This window comes from Cucurbita pepo, chromosome LG13 (assembly GCF_002806865.2).
Source record: "Cucurbita pepo subsp. pepo cultivar mu-cu-16 chromosome LG13, ASM280686v2, whole genome shotgun sequence".
Classification (NCBI taxonomy): Eukaryota; Viridiplantae; Streptophyta; class Magnoliopsida; order Cucurbitales; family Cucurbitaceae; genus Cucurbita; species Cucurbita pepo.
The window spans coordinates 7168785-7181008 of record NC_036650.1 but is presented as its reverse complement, the minus strand read 5'-3'; the positions used below and the strand labels follow the sequence as shown (position 1 = coordinate 7181008).

General features: G+C 38.0%; 2 protein-coding genes across 2 annotated transcripts; both read right to left on the bottom strand.

Annotated features, from left to right (window-relative positions):
• Window positions 1-290: 290 nt before the first annotated feature.
• Window positions 291-1702, bottom strand: LOC111809308 (GATA transcription factor 8-like). The gene is made up of 2 exons (XM_023695749.1): window positions 1310-1702; window positions 291-884 (listed from the first exon to the last, which is right to left on the bottom strand). Exons 1-2 carry the CDS (start codon window positions 1700-1702, stop codon window positions 291-293), a joined length of 987 nt encoding a protein of 328 aa, XP_023551517.1.
• A 3411-nt stretch (window positions 1703-5113) lies between these two features.
• On the bottom strand, window positions 5114-11152 carry LOC111808118 (protein ENHANCED DISEASE RESISTANCE 2-like). Its single transcript, XM_023693929.1, has 21 exons — window positions 10669-11152; window positions 9626-9700; window positions 9490-9543; window positions 9349-9414; window positions 9216-9277; window positions 8969-9099; window positions 8847-8893; window positions 8666-8766; window positions 8451-8546; window positions 8306-8370; window positions 8142-8213; window positions 7778-7924; window positions 7369-7673; window positions 7233-7296; window positions 6942-7114; window positions 6234-6335; window positions 6096-6146; window positions 5868-6011; window positions 5691-5786; window positions 5515-5616; window positions 5114-5438 (listed from the first exon to the last, which is right to left on the bottom strand). The coding sequence occupies exons 1-21, from the start codon at window positions 10819-10821 to the stop codon at window positions 5346-5348; spliced, it is 2199 nt and encodes a 732-aa protein (XP_023549697.1). The 5' UTR covers window positions 10822-11152; the 3' UTR covers window positions 5114-5345.
• Window positions 11153-12224: the final 1072 nt, after the last annotated feature.

Below are 12224 nucleotides of genomic sequence, written 5' to 3'. Positions count from 1 at the left end.
CGGCTCTCTCAATCACGGCTCTCTCAATCACGGCTCTCTCAATCACGGCTCTCTCAATCACGGCTCTCTCAATCACGGTATTATTTGTATAAATACTATTATTTGTATAAGACCAATAAAAAACAAAATCCTATTCTATTCTATTGGTATAAGACTAATAAAAAAAGAAAATCTATTGTTAAAAAAAAAAAGGCAAATCTATTCTGTTGAAAAAAAAAACAAACAAATTCTATTCTATTTGTTAAAAAAAAAAAAACAAATTCTATTCTATGTGGAATGAGCTTTTCCACTCATTTAATTCTCATTTGGATAACCTTCTTGTGCGAATTAGAGTGCAAACGGGAGACAAAACTCGGGCTCGCCGCCGGCCGGTACTCGGGGTAGAGGCGGCCGGATTTGTACCGAACACCGCAAGCATTACACAGAGTTTTAGGCCCCAATGGCCCCGCTCTCCATTGCGGCGTTTTCGTCACTTCACAGTGTAAGCATCTCCTGGAGCCGCCTCGTGGATTAAATGCATCATTTGATGACAATTTGATTTTCTTCTCGGCTGGCGGAGGGGAACAGGACTCGCCATAGTTCTCCGAGTTCTCCGAGTTCTCCGAATCCGATGAACTAGTAGGCGACACGAGATGTGGTGGTGGGGGAATGAAAAATGACTGCCGTGGTCGCTTGCTGCTAGCGTCGTCTCGTCTGCAGGCGTCGTCGGCTTGCTCTTTTCTTTTGCTGCTGCTACTTTCGCTACTATTGTCGAGAACGGAAACAGGACTTGAGACGCGAAATTTGTTCGACTCCGACGACGAGCTGCTGACGGTTTGGGTTCCGGCGCCGGCGAAGGAATCGTCTAAATTTGAGAACCATTCCGATGGCATAATATCTTCGTACTGAAACAGAGAAACCCAAGTCAATAGAGGAGCTCAACAAGGGAGCCCAGCCCAAGCCAACAAAGAAGCCCAACAAGCAGCCCAAGTCAACAAAGAAGTTCAACAAGGAAGCCCAGCCCAAGCCAACAAAGAAGCCCAACAAGCAGCCCAAGTCGACAAAGAAGTTCAACAAGGAAGCCCAGCCCGAAGCTCAACAAGCTCAGCCCGATCCAACAAATTTTTAATTTTTAATTTTTTTTTATAAAAAAAAAATAAAAGCTATTAAATTCCAAGTTTAAATAGATAATAATTTGAATTTAAATATAAAAAAAATAAGCTATTAAATTGGAAATTTAAATTTTAAGTTTAATTAATAAGGATAATAATTTGAATTTAAATTTTTCAAAAGTTAAAAAAATGAATCTTAAACACAGAATTGAACTCACGAGCTCGTTAGGGAGGCCGATACTAGCTATAGAACAATCAGTATCCGCTACCGCCGCGGACCAAATGGGATCGTTAGTGAGGCCGATACTAGCTATAGAACAATCAGTATCCGCTACCGCCGCGGACCAAATGGGATCGTTAGTGAGGCCGATACTAGAACAACCAGTATCCGCCACTGCCGCCGTAGTGGACCAAATAGGAGGGAATGCGGCGGCTGTGGACCAAATGGAAGGGAATGCGGCCGCGGTGGACCAAATGGAAGGGAATGGGGCGGCGGTGACGGTAGTGGTCATAAGAACATCGTCGAGGTCTTCAGTAGAAAAATCTAGAAGGTCGTCGATATGATCAAAGCAATTTCCACAGTCAATTTCGTCGCCTAAACTTCCTTCCATAATCGGTCTCCAATTTTTCACTAAATAAATCAGAGTACGCAGACGAAAACTTATAGTAGAAGAAACTCTGAATCTGTGTTGGATCCTACAGATCTGAGATGCGATTTTTAAAGAAACAGCGAGATTATGGAGTGAGGAATTTGAAGAAGCAGCGAACAAAAACGGAGGAATAAATGAAAAGAGAGAGAGAGAGAAATAAAACATTTAAATATCTTTTTGGAATTTGAATTTGAAATTCATATGAAAGAGAAGCAGAATCATAGAGTTACCAGAGGAAAATGGTTCCAGATGAAGAACAGCTATGCCCTAAACGCCATTAAAGCTTAGAGAGAGAAACTGCGGGATTTGATTTTTGGTTGAAGACAGAGTGGGAATCAAATGGCTATTTATATATATATTTTTTTTATTTCGTTTTTCGATTCTAATTTAATTTTTTTAAAAATAATTTATATATTTTAAATCGGAACTATAATTAATTATATATTTCAAGTTCAACTATTTTTACTTGATTTCATTTCAAATTAGTTTGGGTCTAATTATTAATGGAAGAAATTTGAATTATTGAAAAAATATCTTAAAAGTCCTATTAAAAGTAAAAAAAAAAATTCAAAAGTTCAGAAATTTATTCGACACAAAATTGAAAATAAAGATGTATTAAAAAAGTTTTATAATGGTAAATATGTTTTATCTATTTGAAAATAAATAATAAAAATATTTTAGATCCGTAATCAGTTAATATATATATATATATATATATTCTATTTTTGGTAGTTGGTATCTTATTTAAACGTTGTGAGCATTAATTAATGAAAAAAAACTTTCAATCTCTCTTTTGTTTTTCTTTCTTGGTATCACAGCTGAGACGTGATGAGTTCTCTGCCCCTGCGATGAAGCGACAGAAGAGATGATGAGTATGAGTTCTCTTGCCCCTGCGATGAAGCGACAGAAGAGATGAATTGTTTATTATCACGATAGGTGTCAAGAAGTGCGGAGACGAGACAGTGATAGGTTCTCTGCCTTTGCGATCATGCAGAAGAGATGAGCTCTTTATCATAGATGTCAAGAAGTGCAGTATGTATGCAGCTAAGTCTCAGGTAGACTTGAACCTTGTTCCTACACATTCACTCTTTATTTTCATTCGTCTCTTTGACGACGACACGACAAAAAAAAAAAAAAAAAAAAAAAAAAAAANACTGTTGTCATCAACGACGACAAATGAATTGGGATCACCGGTCTCTATAGCAATTTTCTCGTAGCCTCCTAATCTCTGTATCTCAAATTGGCTAGAGATATTTTCAATCATTCTCCTCAACGAACTAAGCATCTTCAAATTTCTCACCAAAGTTCAAAGGTATGCTCAAGATGTTGTTTCACAACATCTATACGGGATTCAGTGATGAAATGATTAAAGAATTTTATACTTATGATCAGTGGTGATCTATCAGTAGGTGTACTTAAAATTTTTTTGTTAAAAGTTTTATTTATCACCCTTTATAATTATAATGAGTTGGATACAATCTTATTAATATATAATAGAACATGTATTTGCCTTCTCGACACCTATTAATACAGTAGGATTCTTAATATATTTTATATATTTTTATTTGGCTTGGGTCAACTCGAAAGTTTTGCTCACGAACCCGAAACCGAACCGATTCAGTCCGGTTTCAGAAAAATGAAACCAACCCTACTCGAAATGCTATTCCAACCCAACCCTCATAGTTCGTGTTAGTTTGGGTTGAGTTGGTCTGGGTTGTCGAGTTGAATGTACACCCCTCTCAGCCACACTGAGACTGAGACACGGCCTAGACTCTTACGGGAGGGGGGAATTTTCCGTAATGGGCGAAAACCTGACGGAGCAATGCTGCTGGAGATAAAAGGCCTACAGGTCGTGAATTTCTTTTCTTGGAGAAGAAGCAATGCCTACAGGTCGTGAATTTCTTTTCTTGGAGAAGAAGCAATGACAGTACCTGGGGAATAAGCATCGACTAACTTTGTGCCAGCAGCTTGTAGCAATGACAGTACCTGGGGAATAAGCATCGGCTAACTCTGTGCTGGGGAATAGTACCTGGGGAATAAGCATCGGCTAACTCTGTGCTGGGGAATAAGCATCGGCTAACTCTGTGCTGGTGAATAAGCATCGGCTAACTCTGTGCTGGTGAATAAGCATCGGCTAACTCTGTGCCGGGGGAATAAGCATCGGCTAACTCTGTGCCGGGGGAATAAGCATCGGCTAACTCTATCTTGTAATACACAGGATACAAGCGTTACCCGGAATGATAGTGCGAAATCCACTTCAAAATTGGATGTTGATTTAACACCTTGATTTAATGAATATCTAACTTTTAATTCCACTATTTCTTAACCATTTCTTTTCTAAAGTTTTGTATGTATAAATATTTATGGTAAATATTGTTTCAATTATTAAATTTTTTTATTTGGATATGCTAAATTTTATATTAAAAAAGTTATGTATATTATTGAACTTTGTAAACTTAAATTTAGTAAATTTGGCAAGTTATAATATTTGGTAGCAAATACATAATTGATATGATTTAGTTAAAATTAAATAATAATAATAATAATAAAATTGTAAAGTGAAGGCAAGCTGGCCCTGAGTTTTTCGTATTTATTCTTTGCCCCCAAATTTTAAAGCATTTGCAATGTGTACCCAAAAGTAAACCTATGAATAAATAATAATTAATTATTATTTTTCTTCCACTTCTCTGGTTTTTACTTACCAAACATCGATTTAAAACTCTTCAGTTCAAATCCTCTGATTTAAATCAAGTTTCAAAAATTGTTCGCCGGCCGCCTCGCTCTCGCGCTGCCCAGCCGTATCACACCGCCGACGCTGCCGTTTATGTGCGGCCGCTGGATTTCTTCTTGCTCCGTTGGCTCTCGATTTCTTCTTGGCTCTGATGGCCTGTCGTCGTTCACAATTTTTGGTGTTAGGTTTGTGTGTTGAATTCAATCTCCGTCGAGGTTTGTTCTGGATTTCACGGCTAATCTGAATACGATTGTTGTTATGGACTCAGCATCTTCGCTATGGATTTCTCCACTGCCGCCGTAGCTTCGTGTTCCTCCCGTCGGTTCCGCCGCGGATTTTGCAGGTACGGCGTTTCTCTCCGCCTGTGTTTTGAATGATTATAATTTCTAAAAACTAAACGCAATTTTGGTTCCCTTCATCGTTCCACATGAACTACCTCAACTGAAATACCAATACTACCCCTATTGCTTTTTTTATTTTTTGAATTTAAGTAAAATATAATTGAATTTTTGGATTGCTTCGAGCACGTGGCCACGAACAATGGATCCAAATGCGATAATTGAAACAAAAGTGAAATGACAAATTTGCCCTTTAAATGATAGAGAGAGAATTAACACAAAAAGTTGCATAAGAATTTCCTATGAATAAACAATTTTTTTTTTTTTTTAAATTATAATAATTTGGCTGTTGACTAAAATAGCCTGATGGTACAAAAGCACCGTACGATTGAGCTGAGAATTCAGATTGGATAAAAATAAATAAATCAGAGCTTCTATACATTGTTAATCAAGAAAAGAATTTGATGTAAATCTGTATTCAGAGGGTCCCATTCTTGTTGTTCTTAGAGGGTTGAGAATTTCAGGGCAGTTATTTTCATGGCTTTATCAGTAGTGATTTAGTCACGTCCAAATGATTGAGTCGACACGTCCCGAGAAGGATCTCGGGGAGCTCCTCTTGCGTGTTGCCCTGCCATAATCAAAGAAAAATGTAATGAGGCAAATAAAGCCATTTCAAGACCTTGTTATAGACAGAGGTGTATTACCTGAATTACAAAAGCCATTTCTATGACCAAATTGTTCAAATAACCAAGAACAAGATTGACCACCCCCCTTGCGACTGTTGAGGATCCAACATCAATTTCAAGCTGATTTCACACACAAAAAAGGAGTTATAATATGATAAGAGGGTGAGATAGAGAGATCATTATAGTTAGTTCACCTCCAAATAGTTCTTCCCACTAAAGTAATGTACTTCAAGTGCATGACCAATCAAGCAAGCTTTCTTCCCAACACTTTGCTTGACTATCCATGATCCCTGACAATATAATATCCAATGGAGAATGTCAAACAACGGATTTCTTGATGATTCTTCATAGGTGTAGGCTCTGTTACTGACCTGAGAAATGTAAGGTATGAGCTTAAATCTTGAATTCCTAAAGGCATCATCTCCTTCAACAAAGCTTTTGAGCAAGGGACTGCTCTCGAGAGGAGTCCTCATCATGTAATACATTGCCAAGGTGTACGTGGTTGTGCCAGGAACCTAAATCACGTTTCACGGCAGCAAAGGGTAAGCTTTGATCCTACTCGATTATGGTGGCCGGAAAGAAACCTTGAATCGACTTACTTGTATGTTAACAACGAAGAAGAATTCTGGTCCACCTCGTTCTGCATATTTCTGCATATATATAACCAACATCAGCCATTTTCCTACTCAATTAGGAAGGTTTTTGACAAACATGTGATTAGAAAAACCAAGCCAAACCTGAACAATACCACCCGGACGCCCACCAAGATTATCTTCTCGCCTGTCCGACCTTAGCCAGTCTGCACCAACCAGTTGCATCAACGTGCCATTTGCCTTGATCTGATACAGAGAAATGTGGTAAAGAACATTTGTCCAATTCCAACTTTAATTTTATCAATTACTAAATTATATCCCATTTTTGCCGTCGATGAGAACATAGTTGTGAGATCCTACAACGGAGAATTCTTTATAAGAGTGTGGAAACCTCTCCCTAGCAGACGCGTTTTAAAAAACCTTAAAGGGAAGTCCGAAAGGAAAACTCCAAAAAGGACAATATCTGCTAGCGGTGGACTTGGGCGGTTACACTAACCGAAGAAATGAGCTAAGTCCATTTTGTTCTAAAATTTAAAATTGATCGGAGCCTGCATTGTGAATAGAATCTACTCTTATCTGATCAATGAAAAAGACTGCTAACTTTTGAAGCAGAGCTAAAGAAATCAGCTGAGAAATAACAGCTTACCAACTAACATATAGCTCTACAACGCTGTCAACCTTAAATTCAGAAAATATTACTGACTGTACACAGTCTGAGTACACCATGCTGTGCTTGATCCAAAATTTTCTTAACAAATATCTTTAAAACCCTAATATTTGAAGTTCCTCTGCCTGGTTTGATTATAGGCTTGGACTTCATCATGAAACACAGCCATATACATTAAAGCATACCTTCTGGTGGTCCTTCAAATAGTTTTTGCCTCGTATCAGAAACAAAGAGGGATCTGCCGATGCCACACTGCAGGGAGAAAAGTTGGGGTCTTTTGGAAGCGTGGATCCATAGGAGTATGGCATACTTTCTTCTCTAGGCAACTCAGGTAATTCTGCATAACCCTTCTTCTGAACTGAAACACACAAATTCTTTGATTCTTTAGAATGAAATCTAAATAAAGCTTGTAATTCCACATTTGAAATAATTCTAATCAGCTGCTGATCGTGCAACTTTTTCACGAAAACAAGTACCTGCAAGATCATGCAACTTCTTCACAAAAACAGCTGCTGATGATAGTTTGGTCTGGGACATATTCTGCAGATTTCAAAAAAGAATAAAGTTGGTACAACTATGTAAGGAACTGTAAATTTAGCAATAAGAAAGTACCATCTGTTGCATAGTCAAGTCAGACGTCCATTCATTCTCATAATGGTGAAGTTCTGCAGGTTCAGGAACATCGTAGAATTCATCAACAGCATCATTTAATCCAATCAAACTAGCACGAGGCATTTCCACTTCATTCTCCTTTGAAAATGCCTCTTTGATTTTCCCCATTTCTTCAGGAGATTGTATTTCTGTCTTTATCTCATCCATTTCACTCTGAGGCAGCTCAAAATTTCTAAGGTCTCTACCAGATGATGAGAATTCAGATGAAGAATCACCAATCTTAGCTCTGTATAGCTCTCTTAGTGCTGGCATTATGCATTATAGTTTGAGAAAACCTCCAATGGATATCTAAATTCTAAAACAAAAGCCAAAACATATCATGAGGATGCTCTAAGAAGTATATTAATACCTGCAAGCCTCTCTAGCATCCGGATAGTAATATCTCTTCCAGATGAAGGACGCAGATATAGTTTCCAGAACTTCCAATCAACTGAAAGCATGTGTTTTACTAGCGAGTGTTTACCTTCGTTTACTGGAGTTATAACGTACCCTCCACCTGAATGTGCATCCATATAAGATACTTGTTATTAGAACAAATTACAACCCACTCAATACTCCAGAAGGTAGAAATTTCAGTACAGAAAAACTATTTATTTATAATTCCTGAAAGATGGGGAAGAACCAAGGTGATTGAGGAAAATGGGTTAAGAATGAGTGTTAGCTATGCTGTTCTTTACATTATCTACACAGTTAATTAGTATTGCATACATTACTTTTAAGGGAAGCACGGACGTAGCCTTTCTGTGGTGGAAACTTCATGTGAAACACAGAATGATATAGAACCACTGTGACAGACAGAAACAGGGGAGAGAAGTTAGGGGTAGATATTATAGATTTCAAATTCCCCAAGCATTCAATTTCTCCTGAAAATTATTACCATATGTGCCATCATCTTCTCGTCTCCAATATCGACGCAAAAGAAAATCTCTCTTTTCCATCCCCCTGAAAGGTTGTCACGTTCAGCATTACATATGTGTGTATTTTTTTGTTTACTAGAATACTACAAGATTAGAAGTTCTGACCAAGGTAGCCAATCACGATATAGTTGCATATGTATGATATCTGTATGACCATCAAGGTGTTCAACTAAACTTCCACGGTAGAAGCAGAAGTCCCATCTGCGAGACCGTGAGAAGTTAGTTCTCTAAACTAGGAACGCCTAAAGTGAACAATATCTATTAGCGGATCAAGAGACATAAGTGGATCATTTTAGTCTCTTATATTATAAGAATCTTACTCTGATCTTGATGGGCCAATAGACATAATAGTCCGAAAAATTTCTTCGGAAGTTCCACAAACCATACCAACTGCCATAATAGCGGGATGATCATCCCATTGCTGACAAAGAACAAAAGGATCAAATGAAAATTGAAAGCATGTAACAGAACACAGGTGAGGAGTTAAAAAGGAAAGCTTACCCTACGATGGGAATCATTATCTTTTGATTCTTTGAAAAGCCGTAAGCCTGCAAATAATCAAACTCAACATATATCCACTTTTGGCTAATTGAATGAATGCAAATGAGGAATTCGGGTCTCACCATTCTGACAACCAAAAATTTTCCATGGGGAAGGTGCAATAACATCAGATGTCATTGCTTCCATTTGTACAGAGGAATAGAGAGTCCAGTCTATTGAAGGCTTACAGTCCATTCTTTTTGACCCTCGAAATCTATCCAAAAATTCAATACATGCATGATATCATAACACACACACACACACACACACACACCATCCATATAACACACACCATCCATATAACCACCAGAGAATGAAACTAATATATACCTTAAAGCTGGATACTGTCTCTTGGAGCGATCCTTAAAGTTCCTCGCTGGATCCGAACAGCCCTAGATGCACAGTGAAAAATAAGCCTCGACCATGGGGAAAACACTTTGTTTATGAGTACAATTTCTTATACCTTCAATGTAGCATCAAGCAGCGAGTGGATCCATTTTGCTGCATCTTCTGGGCTGCTGGCTCCCAACTATAAAGGTACATTTAAGGAAGTTACAATTTAATACATTCCAAAACATGTTGTATGGCCTAGAATTAACTTCACCTTGAGTTGATCATTTTGATCGACGGTATTATAAAGTGTGAAGATGAAGAACACCTGCAGATTTCATAGGAAATTATGAATACAAGTTTACTCAAGAAATGACCAATTAGAGATACTAGTCTCTACCACCACGTACTTTTCTATGAATACTCTCCCTCCCATTATCTGAAACTCGAATGTAGGAGTCAATCACGGCACTTCTGTTTGGTTCCTGGTGAAAAACATATGATCAATCAGAACCATTTTGTTTTAATCAATCTAGGTTCAGGGCAGAAACTACAAAATGCAAATAGAAATTTGTCAGATCCCAATCAGTTGGAGATCAGTTGGAGAGTAGAACGAAACATTCTTTTTAAGGGTATGGAAACCTCTCCGTAGCAGACACGTTTTAAAAACCTTGAGAGGAACCCCAAGTCCAACGAGAACAACATTTACTAGCGGTAGGCTTGGACGGTTATAAATGATATCACAGGTAGACACTGGACGATGTACCAGCGAGCAGGCTGAGCCCCAAAGGGGTAGACACAGGTGGTATTCCAGTAAGGACGCTGGCCTCGAAGGGGTGAATTGGGTGGTCCCACATCGATTGGAGAAAGGAATGAGTGTCAGCAAGGACGCTGAACCTCGAATGAGAGTGGATTGTGAGATCCCATGTAGGTTGGAGAAGAGAACAAATCATTCTTTATGAGAATATAGAAACCTTTTCTTAATATGCGCACAAACAAGATGAATAGAAAATTGTTGGCACATTGTTTTAGAAGATCACGAGAAACCAAGGCCTGAACAAATCAAAACCCAATTCCTACAAGTTCCACAAAGTTCTCCTCGAAGGCAGTGCTCATTGCCAATTCATAACGACAATATCTTCAGTTAAAGCAATAATTCATATCGACGTACAACTATTCTTAATATCCATATCCATAATCCAGAGAGGTGCAATAATCTATACAGACAAGACAAAAGCTATAACATGAACAATGTGAACCCGAGCATCTCTCATCTGTTCCCAATTTCCATCCATACGGAAGAACAACAAAGTATCATATCAACCAGAGTCAAATATGCTCAATAAAAAAGAAACAGGATGATCAAGGAACAATTCTTCCAAACCAAATCAAAATCAACCAAACAAAACCAGAAATTACAGAACCGAAATTGAAATAAACGAGTATTAACTACCTCATTCTCAGAAACAGGGACAGATTTAAAGCTCTTGAGGCAATCATCTTGGAGAACGAAGTATCTCTTCTTCGAGTATTGCAACCCAAACCGATTAGACCGGATGAGATAGAGCCAACCTTCCATTTTGCCGTCGTTTTTTAGGGCTCCCATTGGAGAAGAAGGAACAAGTGCACCTACTCGCTGCAGAAACAGGGACGAATGATCGTTAGAGCATTGCGATTAGAACGGCGAATGGAAGTCGATTTTGATGCGAAAATATTCGCCCAAAACAGCCTGAAACGGAGATTTTCGTGTAGTATGATTGTGAAGGAAGATGAGGAGAAATTTGTTACTGAGAAACGGAAGATTCGAAGGACTCTCTGATTCCGACGAAGGAAATCAGAGAATCAACGGCACACAAATCCCAATTCCGAATTCTCACGGAGAAATTCCCTCTTCTTTCTCAATTTTCCCTCCGCTCCCTCTTCTCCTTTTTAATGCACGCTGAATTTTGGCGTACAGCAAAAACCATAACCATATCCACAATTACCATTTTACCCTTCTAAATTTATTTATTTATTTATTTATTATATATATTATTTTGGTCAACAATACCCCTAAGTACCAACCGGTGCGAGACCATAGGTTTTTGTGATATCCCATGTTCATTGGAGAGGGAAACGAAACATTCTTTATAAGGGTATGGAAATCTACGGACCAAAACGAACAATATCTGCTAGCGATGGGATTGGATTATTACAGTTTTTGTTCATTTCCTATTTAGTTTCAATATCGTGAACGGAGAGATCGAAACTCCAATAGAGAAGGAAATACATGTTCCATTCACTTAACGTTTGAATTGATAGTTGATAGTTGTAATATCGTAAGAGATAATAGAACTTTGTTTATATTAACGAATGCATTTTATTAGCTACGATACTTCTAGTTCTAAAGAATTCAAGTTGAAGTGAAAAGGGTAAAAGCGTAAATTTGCATATAAGCATAGCCCTTTTGGAGGTGTTAATTAGAACATTTTCTTTTGTCGAGATTAATTTAACTAATCCAACTGATTAATAGTTAATTAGTTATGATTAATTCTTTGTGATCGAATGTGGTTGTGTTGGATGATGTTTTCTTTCTTTTTTTNAAAAAATGTATGGTTCCCAATATATGGGAATGTCAACCTTAAAAAAAGTTAGGGTTTTGCCAAAAAAAAAAAAACCCACAACCTCTGCTTCTCTGTCTTGTCCTGTTTACATGGTCAAAGTCAACCCAAATCTAATCCTTAACGGTCTCTTTCTATCACTAAAATCATGGAAAATAATATGGACTTCTCCCTCACACATACAATTTCATCAACCCTATTGTGCAAACGACTATATCTAGGCATGTAAGTGAAGAATTCATGTCGTTATTATTCTCAATTCAGAACAATCGGTTAGTTCTAGCAAGTGGCTGACTCGTTGGAAGTTCCTACTGATGGAAGAGGAGCTCTAAGCGATCACGAGTGAAGACATGTCGATTGAGTAGGAAAAACGTCGAATTAGCTTCGATCAAGACTTCCTCAACCAACT

Coding starts and splice junctions, on each gene's coding strand:
- LOC111809308 (XM_023695749.1), bottom strand. CDS start 1,702: ATGGAAGGAAGTTTAGGCGACGAAATTGACTGTGGAAATTGCTTTGAT. Junction 885..1,309: donor TCGGCCTCCCTAACGAGCTC/GTGAGTTCAATT, acceptor TCTCTGTTTCAG/TACGAAGATATTATGCCATC.
- LOC111808118 (XM_023693929.1), bottom strand. CDS start 10,821: ATGGGAGCCCTAAAAAACGACGGCAAAATGGAAGGTTGGCTCTATCTC. Junction 8,371..8,450: donor TATCGTGATTGGCTACCTTG/GTCAGAACTTCT, acceptor ACAACCTTTCAG/GGGGATGGAAAAGAGAGATT. Junction 7,674..7,777: donor GATGCTAGAGAGGCTTGCAG/GTATTAATATAC, acceptor GCATAATGCCAG/CACTAAGAGAGCTATACAGA.